Source organism: Sitodiplosis mosellana, unplaced genomic scaffold, assembly GCF_009176505.1.
Source record: "Sitodiplosis mosellana isolate CC-2019 unplaced genomic scaffold, AAFC_SMos_1.0 Smas_scaffold_1, whole genome shotgun sequence".
In the NCBI taxonomy this organism is placed as follows: Eukaryota; Metazoa; Arthropoda; class Insecta; order Diptera; family Cecidomyiidae; genus Sitodiplosis; species Sitodiplosis mosellana.
The window spans coordinates 6996578-7015434 of NW_022595244.1; the positions used below are offsets into that span (position 1 = coordinate 6996578).

The 18857-nt window shown below is 36.0% G+C and overlaps 1 protein-coding gene across 12 annotated transcripts in view; it reads right to left on the reverse strand.

The window, feature by feature from the left end:
- Positions 1-18857, reverse strand: part of LOC129577352 (regulating synaptic membrane exocytosis protein 2) — a 51063-nt gene that overhangs the window by 17526 nt on the left and 14680 nt on the right. For 7 of the 12 annotated variants that reach the window (XM_055464225.1, XM_055464242.1, XM_055464233.1 and 4 more), the window contains exons 8-18: positions 10287-10834; positions 8231-8432; positions 7957-8148; positions 6060-6328; positions 5810-5947; positions 5494-5631; positions 3170-3358; positions 1130-1267; positions 566-861; positions 216-485; positions 64-123 (exon numbers count right to left, since the gene is read on the reverse strand). In XM_055464225.1, coding sequence (XP_055320200.1) covers positions 64-123; positions 216-485; positions 566-861; positions 1130-1267; positions 3170-3358; positions 5494-5631; positions 5810-5947; positions 6060-6328; positions 7957-8148; positions 8231-8432; positions 10287-10834 — 2440 coding nt within the window. The remainder of the gene's footprint in view (positions 1-63; positions 124-215; positions 486-565; positions 862-1129; positions 1268-3169; positions 3359-5493; positions 5632-5809; positions 5948-6059; positions 6329-7956; positions 8149-8230; positions 8433-10286; positions 10835-18857) is intronic. The other 5 variants (XM_055464252.1, XM_055464262.1, XM_055464271.1 and 2 more) reach the window with 5 other exon arrangements.

Genomic DNA, 18857 nt, shown 5'->3' on the forward strand with positions numbered 1-18857 from the left:
CATGAAAAAAAGAAAAAAAAGGAAAGAAAAGCAATTCTGCAAATAAAGCATCAGATGCATTACCTCAATCCCCTTGATCCACGTGGCCGTTCTGATTGTGTTGAAAATGCACTTGAGGTAACACTAATGGAAATGGTGATATTAACACCCGGAAATTAGTGAATTTTGAAATGGCACAAATATTTTCACTGTAATGAACGAAAACAAATGCATACCTAACTACGGATTCCATATCAGAGTCGCCGAAATCGCCCATGAAATCCTTGTCCGGCGACAATGAATGTTTTGGCCGAAGACGTGGCTCCAGCGAATGCATTGTTAAATCACTATCTGATAAACCAGCATAGTGTCGCTCCCATCCGCCCATGCCGGTGCTTCGATACGTTTGTTGATGATGTGAAGAAGAATGATGATGTGGTTGTCGAGTGCGATATCGACTAAATCGTCCGATGCCACGCTCTTCGAAGTCTTGCATCAGTCGATCCCTGTTAAAAGAAACCACACACACCATTTGCATCCTGTCAATTTTGCATTCGACATGAACATGAGGCGCCTGGAAACTTACCGATCCCGCAATACCATACGATTCGTACTGCTTCCTGCGCTCATACTGTTTTGCGGCACTTGTGGAAGTTGACGTTTTTTCGGTGAACCCGTTGGAGTGGCGGTCGCTGATCGCGATTGCGAACGATGCTGAACACGATTATGTACTGTTAAACCTGAATAGTCTTGATATAAATCTTCGGGCGGTGATAATGAACCGCGACGCTGTAAACTAGCCGAGCGATAATTTTCGCTCGGCGCTGCTGAATGACTTCGTTGATTCATTGACATGACACCATTTCGACGTGCTAACGATGTCTGCAAACGAGATGGAAAAGAAAAATGGGACAAACACATTTGTCGCATGTATTAAATGCATTTTTTCATACTTAAAATGATAATTTGGACACGTAAGTGAATGCAATAGATTCATATACAGGCAAGAACAAGAACAAGAAGTTAGTGTTTTGTTCAAGAATAAGTGATATGATGCTCAAAGACTTAAAGAAGTAAAAAGCTCTAGAAAAAAAATAAGAAGAAGAAGAAGATGAAGTGAAGCCTCTGCGAAGTGTTCCCTGCGACTCACCACAATAGTTTGATTGTTATTATGGTAACTTTGTCCAATTCCTGATACAGTGCGATAATCACGTGCTACCATTGCTGATGCCCGTTTTCTACCTTGTGGTGACATATCACGCCTAGATCGACGCTCATTTAGATCCGTCTATACAAGCACGCAATACACAAAATGCGAAGGAAAAAAAAAACAAAAAAAAGAACACAACTCTATTAGTCTCATTCCAATGGTTGGCATTTCTACTTTGATGTGTGCGAATAGGAGGCGTAAAAAAATTGTAATATTGTCTGGTAACTTGGTATTTTTTTTAGTTGTTGTTGTTGTAGTTATTGTTGTTATTATTGTTATTGTAACGAAACATGTCTAAAAGCAAACCACTACTCATATTTGTAAATATGTATATAGGACAAGAGCATAATCATATATATGTATATCTATATTATGCGTACATAACTTTTGGTGTTGCAACTTTGAAATTATTTCTTTGAAATATGTAGAAAATGTTAAGAGCATTTTCAAAAACTTAAAGCAAGATTAATTGTATATGATGTATTTATGCAGGACAAAAAAAAAGAAAGCGTATAGTATACACATATCTCATTTTGGTTGCATTCTAAATAATAGTTAACCATTTGTATTGGAATGTGTCATAAATCGTGTCAACTGAAAAGATTTTCTTGATGAGAGCATATTAAATGAGAGTAAAAAAGGAAATGTACGCAAGTATAACAAGAACTGGCAAATGTGATACGTTAAAACTACTGAGCGATAGAGCGCACCTAAAATGGCTGTTTATATCATCTTATCAGATATATATATATATATCGTTGGAATAATGTGGTTGAAATGAAGAGAAAAGCGAGGAAAAAAACAACGAAAACCAAATCAGAAATAAGAAGATAAATGCACTTTCCTCTCTCGGGAATGCAGAGAGAAAGAGAGTGAGACGAAAAGAAGCATCGAGTAAAATAAATACTTAATAAACTTGTGTCTCCCATTCTCTCTACGAACGAATACTATTGTTTTTGCTATTATTTTATGAACGAATGATAAAGTATGTCTTCTCTTCTGAACTATATTTCTCGTTATTACTTCTTGCGTTTGGCGAAGCAATGCAAGCTGTATTGACACACTGGAGAAAAAGGAACGAAAAACGAATAAAAACAAGAAAAATTGTATCGTAAGGAAATAAAATGATGGATAAATCTGAACGAGAGCGAATGAAAATAATATGAACAAATGTGCTTGATAATTTTGATGAAGAGTGTATACTTGCGGTTCCGTTTCTCTGTGTATGTGTGTGTGTGTGTGTGTGTGTGTGCGCGTGGAAAAAGTTTTTACGTGTTGCTATGTGTATGTGTATGTATTCGTGTGTTTATTTCAATATATTCATTTGTGTGGTTGGAATTGGTTGTGCATTTTGTGTGTTCATTCTCAGTTCTAACAAATACCAAGTCAGTTTTAGCAAAATATCTTCTCATTCTATATATTGAAATGTGCAATTTTCTTCTTCCTTTCGCCTTAAACTCTCACTTCTATTTTCGGATAAAAAAACAACAACTTATCATCTAGGACAAACATCTTATTAAACTCTATCATCTCATTTCATTAATATCCTGTTTTCTTTCATTTCATTTTATTATCAGCTGCAGTAAAACTGTTGAATAATTAGTTTTAAACGGCTGTTACGATTTTACATTTACAACTCCTATGCAATAATATTCTCAAGTTTTCTTAGCCTATCAACAGATCAGTGTTCGTTTCATTTGAGCCAAAGACAGATAGATAGAGATAGAGTGGCACGCAAAAAAAACAACATTGATTAATTATTTTATATATCGCTTAATTGCTCTGAACCTTCGCAGAGTGTACTAAAGGAATAAAAGAGGCACAATATTTAAAAGGGGTTCATAGATTCGATACGTTATTTGTTTTAGGTTTGAAGAAAATGTTTTAGTTTTAAATTCAGTAGAAGTAAGTGGGTTTTGGTTTTGTTTTTTTTTTGTTTTTTTTTTTCAAATTTTGTGTCAGTGTGAGATTTGATTTTACCTCTGCCGGAGGACTAGACGAACTGCCTAGTGATGATATGCTAGCACCATCACGACCGGTTGCCACACCATCAATATCACATTCAGACGTTGTATCTGAGTCGCTTAAGCGTGACGTTGTACTTGGCGGTGATAAATGATCGGTCGGCGTTAAAATCATGTCCATTTCATTTGTATCATCTCTACGTAACTAGAATTGACGAATATAATATATACACAAATGATTTTTTGTTTGTCATTTGAATCGGAATTTGTTTTTTTTTGTTCGGGTCATCCTGGAATGTGATTGCATTTTTTTTTTGTTATTTTGGTCTTGGATATCTTTATAAGGAGAACTCATTATTATTATTTTTAGAAAACTCAAAATAAAAGCGGTTTTTAGCTGGCAATTTGCCTTTGAACTGGCTTCGTTTAGAAAAACAAAATTTTATATCAAATTAAATTTGTTTTTTCTTCATTCTCATTTTGTTGGAGATTTTTATGTCAATTTCTCTTTGATACAAAAAAAAGCCCAAAAAAAAACCAAAAATTAAATAAACATAAATAGCTCAAAAACATGGCTTTTGCAGCGATTTTGTAATAAAATATTGTGTGTGTGCATTTCATTGCAAATGGGTCGAACCATTGCACTTGTTTTTTTTCTGTTGTTGTTGTTGCACTTTCACTGGAATTGAATTTTCCCGAGTTGCATTTAAATTCCATATTTACTTTGCATTTTATAACATCGAACGCGGCGGTTTAACATCATACATGTGAGTCAATTTGTGTTGCAGTGTGTTTTTGAATGCAGATTAATTCTCCAGGGAGAATTGTTGTGAATTTGAAATGTTTGGAACTGAATGAAATTTATGAGAGTGCTTTTAATTGTAGATGACAGTATATGTTATGTGATGTTTTTGTTCTCGTTATTGTTTGTATCACAAAATTCGTTTAATACTTCATATCCAAAAGGGAAGGGTAGAAAAAATAGTCATGAATGAGAAAAATAAAATTAAATTTAATAAAATGTTTGAATTGAAGAGAAAAAAAACGAAAAACTCCAAATCTGGTCTCTCTTGTTGGATTTGGCAGCATGCATAAAAAAACCCATAACTGCAATCGTATTTTTTTCAAAAGAAACAACAAAAAAATGGATTTTCTCGCTAAAAACTGAAAAAGCTTTTGATCATTTCGTTGTAGTTTGGTTTTTTTTTCGGTGCACCTCAGCATTGGGGCAAAATATTACCGGCCAAAAGTAAATACGTATCTCGAAGTTACCAAACAAACCGAACAAAAAATCATGCTTTTTTATCAAAGAGCTCAAATAAAATATGTTATACGTAGAAGGATGTGTGAAAAAGGTACGTTTGATATTAAAATTCGTTGAAAATAAAACGACGACGGATGAATGTACAAAACAATAGATCAATAATTGCAAAGAGCGTCAAAGTAGTAGAGCTGTATATTTAAACGGTGAGTGATTGTGAGAAGTGTAAAAAGGGGCAGAGAGAGAAAGGATGGAAAGATTAAGAGGCAGAGAGAGAGAGAGAGAGTGGAAATGGGAGAATAGAAAATGGGGTCAATTTATTTTCGCAAATATTCCACAACACAATTGTTGGAACACTTTCAAAGATAACCCCATTTTGAATAGTTTTTTTCTTTACCATTTTCATATTCTGGTGAATGGAAAATTGTTGTGATAATTGTGTGAAATATGAAATGTAAACAAAAATGAGAATTGAAAGGATGATATGTTCACATGTGAAGGTGGGATTATATGAATGGTTTGGAGCGAAAATGTAATACAGAAAAGTTGAGCGGAAAAATGTCGATGATGAATGAGCGGAAAAGGGATAGCTATATAGTAAACTGTATAGTAAACTATAGTGAACTATATAGCTATCCCTTTTCATTTGACATTTTTTCGCTCAACTTTTCTGTTTTACATTTTCGCTCCAAACCATTCATAAGTATTCTGTTTACAGAGAAATTTCGTTTGGCCAAAAATTAAAATGTTACAAATGGAAATTGTTCAGTTGAAATGAGATATATATAGAGATAGATAGAGAGAACGGCTAAAACGAAGTATCCAACTAAAATGAGAGTTGAAACGAGATTTATATAGTTAAAAGAGCAAACAACTGACATAATGGGTATAAAAACCAAAAATAACCGAACCGAAAATGATAGCCGAAAAAGGAAAAACTAAAAACCAACGAGAGAGAGAGAGAGAGTTTCATAATACGGTTTATTGGAATTAATTTAAATCATATAGCTGGAGGAAATGTTTGTATCTCTCGGTGTATAGATGTATAAATATGGATTTAAAATTGATATCATACGTACTGTGTGTAAATTTGATTCTTGATGCCCATGTAATGTGTACCATTCAGCTTCATCGTCCAACGGATGGCTTCCCAATTCTAGTAAAACTTCGCCCAAAAAATCATTTGCACCATATCTTACGTAATCCCAAACGGTTATCTAAACATTTGCATTTTGCGAATCGATTCGAAAATGCAAAATTCGGAGAACAAAGATGACAACGAAAATGGTGGATATGATTAAAATTTGCAATCTAAAGCCCATATATAATAGTATATATTGTGCATCATTGGTCGTTGACAATTTTCCAATTTAAAATCGAAACATAGAGACTCACTTCTAAATATCTATTGTTTAAATCGGCACGCCGAAGTCCTGAGTAAACAAATGTTTGCCCCCAGCGCGGTTCATTTGTATTTGCCAATGTTTTTGAGCGCCGTTTCGATTTATCACAACGGTCCGGAAGTAAAAAAATCTGCAATAATACACATGGCATGTAAATGAAAACACAAAGCCCCAAACCAAAGTACAATGCAATTCATTTGATGACAATATATTGTGTGGTGGTTGTTGATGATTGATTTTACCTTTACGTATGGGTTTCTTGTTGCGCCGTTTGCACGATAAGTGAGACCAGCGGCACCAATAACGGTTAGAATGAGTTGTAGTGTACCGGGTTCGAAGCCAAGTTTGATTTGTATGCGACCGCCAACATTTGAATCGCCAACAACTGAACCAGCCGACGTTAAACGATTCGAATATCGTGCACCTGATGCTGATGCTCCGCTAGCCACCCGATCCGGTGAACTTGGTGATGTAACTAAAACACTTGGCTTATCTCGTCGATCATAAGCTTCTACAATTGTGATTCAATGGGATACACAATTTCAAATCAAAATCGATTCGAATCGCAAAATACACGCAACAACAAGGAAAGAGACAAAAAAAGAACATCAACCATTATTATGTACAAGTGATGTAAGTATTAAATCAATTTCGAGTAAACTAAACTACAATCTATTTAGCTATTGATTCGAATGCTCTTCTTTTATCAACAATGAGATCTACCATTAGAAAACCAGTTAATATTTAGAAAAAAACGCGGATAAAAATGAAAAAGGAATTGTAAGTACAAAATTAAAACCCACAAATAGACGAGTTTCATTTATTTCCCATTTCATTTTCTAAGCGGCGATTTCCACACACGTTATTTTCACAGCACGTGAAAATATGGGAAATACGAGAAAAAAAAACAAATATTTTCTCAACAAAAACGAAAAGTGGATGAGCTCTAATGAATTGGTTGGTTTTGTGTCATGAACGAGAAAAAAAACCCAGATGAGATGAGTCAGAGATAGAGATGAACGGTTGCATTTTATGATACAACTGAATGTTCTATTGCTTGCTTGGCTAAATGTTATGTTTTAGATCCACCGATAGATGGATGGTTAGATGAATGGATGGTTGGATGGATGGCAATTGCAATTGCCAGTTGTGTGTTGTGTTTGTTGTCTGTAGTCGTGTGTGAGAGTGTATTTAGTGGAATAGTGTACATCTTGTTCTTTATGTTTTGAACCATATTGCATTCTAAACCATGATTGTGTACTGTTTATTGTTGTGTTGTTGTTTTTTTTCTCTGTTCACTCCTTTCATGGAAACATATACAGATTCCTATATGTGCGATGGCTTGTTTATTGTCTCATTTCAAAACTCTACCATGAAGGCTGTTATACACAACGGCGACAACGACGCCGACGACATAAAGTATTGCACAAAAATAGAACGTAACTCGAGCACACACACACACAACACATCAATATATTATATATAGTTGTTGTTGCTCCTCGTTATTCTGTGGATGTGTGTGTGTGTGTGTGATTCGAGTATAAAACTAAGTTGTTGCTCCCATTTAACACAATTGATTCGATGTCTACTTTCTTCTTCTTCTTCTTTTTTTAAAATTATATTCATGTCGTTAAAAGTTAATTAAAAAACTTGTTTGAAAATCTTCACCAGGCGCTTGTGTGCTACTCAGTGATAGGGTGTCAATCACTTTAAGTGCGTGTGTTTGTATATATGTGTGTGGATAAAAAAACACACTTAATTCACATGTACAAAAACAAAATAAAAGGTGTCATTCTCTTCCCAAGTTTAATATAAAAAAAAAATCAAAGGTAAACGACAAACTACAATATGACAACTGTACAATTAGAACACGCATACTCATCGGCATCACAACGAAATGAATACTCAGACGTGAGATAGGGACAGAAATAGAGAGAGACAAAAACGAAATGAAAAACCGTAAAGAAAAAGACCAAAAAACGAAAACGGAACCAAACGGTTCACTTTTCGGTGTGGCAAAACAACATACACACACAGTAACAACACAAAGAACAAAAGAGTAGAAAAAGTATATTGGCAGCTAATAAAACACAATCAATCAAAAAAAAGAGAGTGCACATTGTCTCCGTTTTAGTGTACCTGCATGACGTAATCGTGTTGGCGAATGCGACTGTCTCCAAGAAACCTGGGCCGCTCGTCGACTTGCCGCTATCACACGCGACACTATCAATTCCACTTGTAGATCATGCTTGCTATCGGCTATTATGTCATGCACTTCTTGTGCACTTCGACCGCACAACGATTGGCCATTCCATTCGATCACTTCGTCGCCTAAAACGTACATTCGCAAAAAAGACACAAAATGTGAAAACCAAAAAAAATGTGAAAGTAAAAACCGAAATAACAAACCTACCTGGTTTAATGTGACCTTCCTGATCAGCAATCGAACCATGCTTCACCTTTTCAATGATGGCACCGAGACGGCCATTCGATAATGTTTGACCGCCAATCACCTTTAAACCTAATTTATCCTCTGAATCAAGATTCTTTTTGAAAATCATATGGCCAATCATACGTGTTCCCTTCCCATCAACTTGCCAACTCACTGGATTTTGCTGTTTTGTTTGTTTTCATTCGATTTTTCGTTGAGTTACACACAAGATTGATTGTTAATTTCATAAATTCATAGTTGTCAGCTTTCTTAATATGTCTACGATCTCACGCTATCCCTTCAACAAACCTGCTTACAACTAGCTAACAATTATTTTACACACACTAACACAACTATCGAAACTTGTTTTCTTCTGCTTTTTCCCTGCGCTTTTCAAAAAAAAAAACTTTGTCACGACTTGGTATATACATACTTAGAATAAAATACAGAGTGCTGATCTCTTCTTACATGTGTTTTCCAATCGATTTGGAGTTTTATTTAAATAAACATAAAACAACAACGTAATAAAACAAAATATTTAAAGAAAAGGAAACGAAAGCATGCAACATTCAGACACTTGTTTGTGTCTTGTAATATGAAATCCAGCGATGAAACGAACAACCGTTGATAAATTACAATTTCATCGGCGAAAAAGTGAAGAATTCCGAGAAATTGATGTTTTTGCTTGGCGAAAACATACACACACACACCAACGCATGTATTACTTCTTTCGGTTCGTTTCAATTTTAGAACTTGTTGCGAATCGCCACGTAGACATGGAAATTGGATGAAATGATTCGTTCTGCAGAAATAATTTTCAACAACGAGAGATTTTTCCATCATATAAAAGGTGATCGCTGTGCCAAAACCTTCCATGAACTGTGAGAACGATGGTGTTTTTTTTTCTATTTTCCTTTTTTTTGGTTTCAAATTTAATCCATGCTCTGTTTTTTTTTCGCTCGGTCTGGTGTTTTTTTTTATTGTCAAATGTCATTAGCAGCAGCAGTAACAGTATATGAAACTGTATAAGTTCATTTTGCGATACACATGCAACACATTTACCTCCAACAATATATATATATATATATCTCGGTACACCGACGGCTAATTTTTTTCATTCTCTCTCAATTTGAATGATGGCAAACAAAAAATAAATGTTACAAACTACTTTTTTTATACATATATGATTTTGGCGTTGGAAAATGATATCCAGAGAGAGAGAGAGAGAATGAGAAAGACAAGGAGAGTCTGTCTGAGACACAGCATGCAAATTAAACAAGCAAACAAACAGCATGTGCTCGAGTAATTAAATTGCTAAAGCCGAGCATATAAGCTTTATTCGGTTGTTCTATTTTAAATACACCGAATCATACGTGGTTAGTGAGAGGGTATGAAGAAGAAGCGGGTTTTTAGTTCCCAGCGACAAAATGAATATATATATGCGTTGATGGTTACGAAGAAAAAAACAACAACTAAGAAATCAAATTTTGAAAGCACGGAACGGAAGAAAGGCGGAAACGAAACGGTGTTGTTTTTTTGGCAATAGGAAAATGGAAACAAATTGCATGGAATTTTCGTTTTGTTTGGTTTCGGTTGAGCTTTTGTAAGCTGAAGACAACAAAATATTACTTGAGACATGGACACTGTCTCCTTGTCAATGTGTACCAATAAAGAGCTTAATTATTTAGGGACTATGTAATAATCGACTCCGTTCGATATCGATATGGAATCAATTATTTCATCTTATTCGAAACGGAAAAAAAATTGGGCTAAACAAACTTTTCTATACATTTCGCAAAAAATAAATGATGACTCACGACTAAAGGCAAAAAACTGGTTACTTTTCTACTTTGTTCGCTTAAAAGTTATTCTCAATAAATTTGAACAAACAACAAAATAAAAAGAAGACAAAAACACGTTATTCAATAACAACCAAAAAGAAAAATACGGTTGAAACTAAAGCGACACACAGAGACGCACACACCAAACGAAACAAAATGAAAGAAAAAGAGAGTAGCTTCGGATGTTATGTGAATACCTTTAGGCCTTCGCCTCGGTTCGAGTCTTCACTGCTAGTGAAAGTGCTGCTGGTATCGATGCCCGAATCTCGTGTCGTTGAATCTTGGCTATTTTGCCGTTCCGAATCCCATCGTGTCCAATCATTTGACTCTTGGCCATCGAAACGAACGGTTTTCTTTCGTCGTTCCGTGTATCGTCGACTATCAATGCTGTACGCATTTGGATCTTCTAGACTAGTGCCCGCACTAAGACTACCGCTACCAATGCGGCTAATCGTGTTCACATTACTACCGACTAGGGTTGCCGTTGAGCCAGACAGCCCACCACCACGGCTGCCATTATTCCAATATGGATCGTTTGTTTGCTGATGGTGTGGTTGTTGTTGTGGGAAATTCACGTCGTCGCCGACCACAATCTGCGGACTGTGTTGCAAACGATGATTTGTACGATTGTAATTATTTCGATGATGCACGTCCAGTTTGCTATCGATTTGGTTCGAGGTAAGCCGAGCCGATGCGCTTACAACGGCATTATTGTCATGCGGTAGAAGATTTGTGTTGTGACCCGCTGTAAATATAACATTGTAAATCGTGCTCATTGTTTCGTTTCATTCAATTGCATTTTTGACGTGTGTGTGTGGGAGTTTTGTTTCGCTAAAAAAAAATCTTGTTTTTTTTTAAATTATTTTATTGGGATAGGGGGATGATAAACTACGCTTGGGATATTATTCTTTTTCTGTGGTCTAATTCGATAATTGCACGCCCAATTTCATAATAATGGTATAATACTTGATGTCATTCAAAAGTATTTTCACTTGATTGTTCGCTTCAATGCTTAAGCTATATAGAGACAACGACGGCGACTGTTCATTTGTTTTGCTATTTTTATCTCGTTTAAATGTCTCTTTAAAAGTACACAGAAAGAAAAACACAAGTATTATTTAATAACATCAAAACAAAATATATAGACAAAAATGTGTGTCGGGTTGGCGGTAAAGGTCAAAGCTTGCAGTTTGCTTTAGCACAGCGCTTCGGTCAATATTTGCCGTATTCTCAGTTGCATGAAAAATAACAAAATGAAAATGGCTGCGATTCACTTGAGCTATTACAAAAAGGAGCGAAATATTAACAAATTGTTTAAAAAGTTGATGTTGTTGTTGTTAGATTTAGTAATAGACAACGTGTAAAACTAAAATATGGCTAAAAAAAACGGAAACAAATCAAGTGCGATGACACACACACAACAGCAACAGCAATATTGTTGAGACCATTCAATTCAGTGCGAATAAATAAAGTATAACGATATGATAAGAGGTTTAACATTCACAGCGGACGATTCATTTAAATGGACAAACAAAAACGAAAAATCAAACGAAAGAATATATCGGAAATAGAGCTTTTTTTGTTGTTGTTTTAAAGCGAAAGGTAAATATGGTTCAATTTGCACAGAGTTACTATTTTGCTATTTTGGGCATTCCAAAAATAAAACAATTTTCATAGCACACATCAACGGACGAGGGTAAACAAATAACTTGAAACGGAGTAAACGAAAGAGAATATATGTATATAGATATTATATAGTTAGTATAGAGTATGCAACATTAACATTTGTGTAGATCATTTGTTTAAAAAAAAAAGAAGAAAAAAGAAACACACACGCTGTGGAGATGTGAATATATGAGGTAAAATTGTGAATCAAATAGACGGCTCGTCATATTTCAGTTATATGTAATTCGACGCACACAAACACATTTCACAACAATTAATTTCAGCCTAATCTCTTCTATGTGTTTATGGTCGGTGATAGAAGAATCGCGTATGATCACACGAATTGCATCGTTTTCTTTTGCTGAAAATGAACAGAGACAACGAATGCAATTCGCTCGATCAAAAATTGAAGACTGATTGGAAAGAAGAATATATGTGATTGCTTTCTTTCCCAGTAAATTGTTTCTCGTTTTGTTTGTGTTTTCCATAAAACAATGAAAATATGTTTGAGATCTTTGAGACGTATTCCCTGCATTGGGTTAATATCACAAGGATTGTTAAATGATTACCTTTTATCATACTTTCTTTTTTTTTCCTATTTTATCTGGTTGTTGTTTGTTCATTCGTTTTTTTTTCGTCTCTTTCGTCGAGTGTATTCTACGTCGGTTCAAGTCGCTGTATGAAATTCATTGGTAGCAAACCAATGTTCATTTCACTCGATTTATTTTTAGGTGAATCATGTACCTTCCCTTTTTCTTTAGATTAATATCAATTTTGTGAACATGTATTTTGTCAACGATTTCCGTTGTTTATGCTGTTGTGTTCCGTGTGGATGGCTGTGGAACGCGGTGCCTGTTCAGAAAACGACATTCCAACAACACACCATTCAACTTCATATCAACGGCGGAAGGATTTCAAACGAATAACCAACTTTTGGGTTTTTTTCTTCTTTTAAACGGTCTTTTGTGCAAAGTTCTTTCTTTTGCATCGAATATTTTTAGTTTTTTGGAAATTCGTTTTATTCACTCATTTATTTGCGAATGCCATGAACATTGAGCAACCAGAAACTACATAAAATGTGGAATTGATGTTATTATATAATACTTTCAAAGAATACAATTAAAATAAACTATTTCGAATAAACAGAAACATGAACAACATCTTACACATGCACACAACATTGTTGTGTGCGATGGAATTCCTCTGAATAAATTTCAGTTGCGAAAATAATCCAGAGGGATAAAATCGTGTACAACAGAAACCTAACCAAAAATGCAAGATAGAAAAAAAAAAAAAAAAATATACAACAGTGTTAAAATCACGTCGAGACTTTTAAGTAAAATCGTAATTTGGTGTTGCGCGAAAAAAGGGCAACATTTAAAAGATTGTTTAACTTGTTTCATTTATCGTTTCATTCAAAACTTCGATGGGAGCAACAACGTCGATTAAAATACACTATAATTGGAGAAGTTAGAATTTTAAACACAGTTTTCTGTGAGTTATATGTGTGTGTGTGTTTGTGTAAAGTGTTTGTGTGCTTAGTTGGTCTGTAATTGTGTTTTGTTCATTTGTGTTTTATTGTGTAAGTTTTTGAAGGAGATTGAGATAGAGAGAGAGAGAGAGTGAAAATGACAGTTCAAACAAATGATTCATTCTGATAAAATGAGTTTAGACAGTTTCATTGCCAGCGACAACCGCCACAAGTGGTGCATACTCCATTCACAGTAATGAGGCAAGAAGAAGAAAAGGATGGTTAAGAAAATTTAAAACGAAAGAAGAAAACAAATGAATCTCTTTTTCTTCCATACCATGACCGTGACGATAGTTTACAGCGCAAAAGTGCCAGCAATAAAAATGAGAATTGGCGAACGACTGATTTGCATATGGAACGATGCTGAATTCAAACGATGAATTCAATTTAGTTTCGGGGTGAAAAGGGACGAAAAGCGAGGAGAATGTATTGAATTTGGTGTTCAAGCCTGATGGCCTGCATTTTTGCCAACATACCGAAAAAAATTCCAATAAATTACATGAATTGAAAACATCGCGGTGGCGTTGCATTTCATGCAATAATGTGACAGTTAACTGATATTATGAGCGCAACATGGCTATGTGAAATGCACAAAATCGCAATGAAATTGCCCATATTGAGGACGCTCGCTGCCCTTGTGATCATTTATGGATGAGCTCTTATGATAGCACGCATCGACCAGCAGCAACAAAAGCAACAACAGTCACGAACAGCAGCAGCAGTAGCAGTAGCAGTAACAGTAGCAACAGTGAAAAAGTGTCCAATTTCTCGCTGTGTCCATTGCTAAACAATGCTTCGATTTTCATCCGAATGAAAGTCATCGAAATCGAACCGGACCGTATATAAAAAGCAATAGATACATGTAATTTTCACATGGAAAATGTGAATTTACTTGCTTTAATTGACACATTCGTTGGTTCGAATTTTCCGAACCAAGCACTAATTTGACGTTCAAAAATAGTTTTTGTTGATTATGTCAACGTGAATGAGGTCGATTGATTCGTACGACACGATGTGGCGCTCAATTAAATTAAAAGCCTATACATGCAGAGCCTGTGAGAGTAGGAGAGAGAGAGAGAGGGAGAGAGAGAGAGAGCGAGAGCGAGTAGAAAACTTGAAGGAAAACCATTTGATATTCAGATAACATGACTTGAGACGCTGATTGAGTTTGAAATCGTGTTTTGTGTGTGTGTATCGCTTTGCGCTCACTGTCTCCTCGCTCCACGTTCACTTGAATATCAACCGTTTGTCAATGTTGCACAGCATATGGAATTCCATTTTGTTGAGCCATCATAATTAGATTTTATTTTCCATTTTCAGCTGCACACACTTTCTAATCTTTTTAGGCCGAATATAGAAGAGTGATGAGGAAGAAGTAAAAGAAGAAAAAAGCGATTGCCTGTGCTTTTATGTTTTCCACGTTGTTTTTCGACTCTCGTTTTCTCATTTGCATTTCGATTTTTTCTTTCCAGAACCAACAAATTTCACTCAGTTTCACTAAAGGCAAATATCATTTTCAATTTTTTTTCCTCTGCTGTTGTTATTGCCGTTTTTTTTGCTTCCATTTCTTTCCTGTCGAAGTCACGAGTCGCGATGTGATTTAATTTTTTCGCTTTCCATTTATGGTTGAAATTGAATTCAGCTGCACTTGTCAAACAGCAAAGTCAAGCCACCGTAAATTGTATGCACAAAACATGAGAGCGAGAGAGAGAGAGAGAGAGAGAGAGAAGAAAAAAAAACCCTGACCTGACTCTCTGGATCATCTGAAATGCAATGCATACGAAATGTCGGTGCGAGAAATAGAGAGAGATAGCAGGCGAACGCAGGAGACATACAGACACACACACGGTGTCGTAGTGGAAGAAAGTGTGAACGTGTGAGCGAATGAGAAAATCCTGAAAACCATGTGTGAAATTAAATATGAATGACACGAATCCGCGGGCGCGCGCGAATTGAAACAACGAATCGGCTAAGGAGAAAATATTATCGCTGCCTGATTACATGTCACAAAAGATTCGAGGTAAAACTGTGTCATGAATGTGTGTGTGTGTGTGTACAATGTGTTTTGAGTGTCAAGAGATGATGGTTTAACGTTAAAAGAGTGCAAGAACAGCCTACGGCTATGGCAATGCACACTCTCGATGATATGAGATAAATGGAACGAAAGTGAGAACGAGAACGAGAGAGAATGGAGGCATGGGTTGGCAATGAAGAGATCGGAAATGAAACCAAAATGAACGTGATGAAGATGATCGTATCAAAACACGGAAACTAATATCATGGTAAACCGTGGTCGAATACAAACATTTACAAATCAAATGATGATGCCCATGAAGAGGACCAGACACTTTTCAATTTTCCGTCTACACCACTGTTTATCTGCAATTCGAATTTTTGGCTCTTGAAGATTTTTTTACTCGCCCAAGCAAGTGTTTTGCTTTTCTTTTTGTCGTTGTAATTTTGGTTTTATTTTTTATCCTGTCATTGGTTTGACAAAAGTGTCGCTATTTTCAAAGTGTCAATCAAAAATGGTTTGTTTTGCCATTATCGAATGATAAAAACGTCTATAGTTACACAAGGTTTCCGTTTAGGCTCTTTGTTTTCAGATGCCAACGTGTCAGTCAAATGGTTTGCATCAAATGCTTTGAATCGTTGAATCTGTGAGTAAACAAAAATCAACTGCGATAACACACACGAATACGGACACTGTGATGCACAAAACATTTATTTATTATATAAGGAGGCCCCATATATATCACCATTTATATCGACCATTTTTTCACTTGTTAATGTGGATAATGTTTTTGTTCCGTTTTTCCAACAATTTCTATGAATTTTTTTCTTTCAAAATTGTTTTAACATTAATTAACGTCTTAATTGAAGCTTAAAACCGGTTGTGTATTGTGGAAAATTATGTCTCTGAGAAATTTCGCGAATAAAATAAATCGTACGATGAAAATACACACGATCCAAATATATGGAATTCAACATTCAAGTGCACCGTGTGATTTGCTTCACGACAACAAATCGTTTATGGTTTGCTTTGCTTTGGTTTTTGGTTTGTTCACAAGAATGTCCGCATTGTGCGACGAATGGTACTAAACTGCGCTTGGAAATTATTCCAAGTTTTCGCAGGAACACGCTAACAATGTATAAACAGCAACATCCACCGCACACACTGGCACACAAAACGGGTGGAAAGACCAGAAGAAGAAGAAGGAGGAGGAGGAGGAGGAAAAAAATCGGCCTAAACGCGCCACCGACTCACACGACAATGCTACGGCATGGAATGTGGTGTGTATTTGTTGTTGTCACTGGCCTTCAATATAAGTACGTATGCATACATGTATGGTGGTGGATGTTTTTCATTCGAAACGGCTGTGCAAGCATGCTAACAGACGATGGCAACACGGCGTTACGACCGCACCACGGCTTTGACGTTGAATGCAATGATTTCGCGCCGCTCACGGTGCGTACACAATACATTCGCAAGCAGAAACGTTACACTAGCGTCACCACAATGGGAACGCAGCAGAAATAAAAAAAGCAAAATGAAGAAAACGGAGTGAAAATCAAATGCATAACCAAAACCGAATCGTATTCGCCGTTGTAAAACTCTGTCGCTCGTTTTCCAACACATTGACTGTAGGAATCTGTGGCAATAGTAATAGCGACGGCACATACACACACATGCCCATTCAAGCACAATCGAAATGCGTGCTATTTCTTCCGAAAAAACACTCTCACTCACTCGCTCGTTGACTTCAGTCAGGATTATCAGTAGTAGAAAAACTCGATAATACTGCAAAAATCGAGGCGAAATGGTTTGCGTGTGTGTGTGTGCTGCTGCTGCGGCTGCTGAAGCAAAATGGAACAGAATGATATGTGAGAGTGAGCGAAACAGTGACAAATACACACAATCAGTTTGCATTCACATCGAATGAATGAATATGCATGGCCCATAAATGCGCATGCGAATTGGCGAATAAAAAAAACAACGTACGAAAAGCGACGAATTTTCGTCATTCTAAACTTGGTAACGTGATATTTATACTTTAACTTCTTTTTATCTTGATTTTCTAAATTTATATTGTTTTCTTTCGGATGTGTGTGTATAAACACTTCATAATGCGTGCAGAGAGCGAGAGAGAATGGCATTTCAAATGGAGGCGCGCAGCATAAAGGGAAAATAGAATAAAGAAGAAGAAAAAAAATAAAAATAAAAGGGAAATGGTCTCTCATGTCCCAAATGATTTAGAAAGAAAGCAAATAAATACACATGAACTCACTTCCAATGGAATGAGAGCTTTTTGTGGAAAAGGGCGAGAATAATGCATGTGCTTTGTTTGGAAAAAATATCGCATAGCGCGCACGACAGAAAGACGTATTGTGTCATGCTTGATTTCAATTTTTGGCTTTGATCTTAATAATTTTCAACGACTTTCAACTTCCTGTCTCGTTCGTTCGGGTCAAAGTATTTGTAGCGCCGTTTTCGACGATTTCGAAAACTTTTCGGGCTAATTGGCGCAGCAAAGCTTTCTAAGGTGTATTATGCGCGTTGTGTGTATGTGTCTCGATTCCATCCAACCAATTCCGTTGAAATCTATGATGATTTGGAATTCATAGAACATGTACCCGCTGCTCCAGAGGAAGAGAGAGAGAAAGAGAACAAGAACGCGAAAACTTTGCAAAATTTTCAAATGGTTTTCCTTACTCATTCACTTACGTTCCATTGACAAAACAATACACATACAAACACACGGCACGGCACTGTTATATAGCACGTGCTCTTGAAAAGGTGAAGATACAAGATTTTGTGCTGCACAGAAGAGAGAAAAAAAACGAAACTAGAAAACTATCGCGCGTCTCTTTTGAGCTCTGTGCTCGCTTGTGTTTATTTTAGAAACTTGTTTTATTAACCATATCAATGGCATGCCATTGTTCCACTTCAATGAAGGCGAGGTTTTACATCATATTGTACTCTCCAAACCCACGTGATTTTCACGATGACACCACTTTCATGCATGCCATTCGAACGAAACTAGAATATGATGGTTTCGGTCGTTTTGTTTGGTTCGTCTTTTTCTTTTTATTATTATTTCTAGTATGGATAACAGTTTAGTGCTCGTTTCAATTTGTCGTCGCACTTTGATTTTTATTATATTGGTTTTATTGGCATGTTTGTTGTGCGTTACTGTTGTTGTTGCTGCTTTTGCTGCCGACGATTTCTTTTTTTTCCTTTCTTCGTAGCGTGGTTGTTTTATTCATTGCCGCTATCATTTTAAGCGCTTGTGATGTTTGTATGCGACGGTGACGTCAAATGATGCGAATGAGAACGGAGTGTGAAAACGAAGACGGGGGCGAGATAGGAGCTTTGATTATTGATTTATTTTTCTTCTTTTTCCCTTTTTATCTGTATACCCGAATTTCGTTACTTTTCGCAAAGTTGTTGCGATATATTGGACACATAAGCTCCGGATTTGGAATGTTTCTTCTTCTATAATTTTCGAATGCGATGAACATTTTCGCTTTTCGATTAATTCTGAGTCATTGGATCGTTAGACAATTTGCA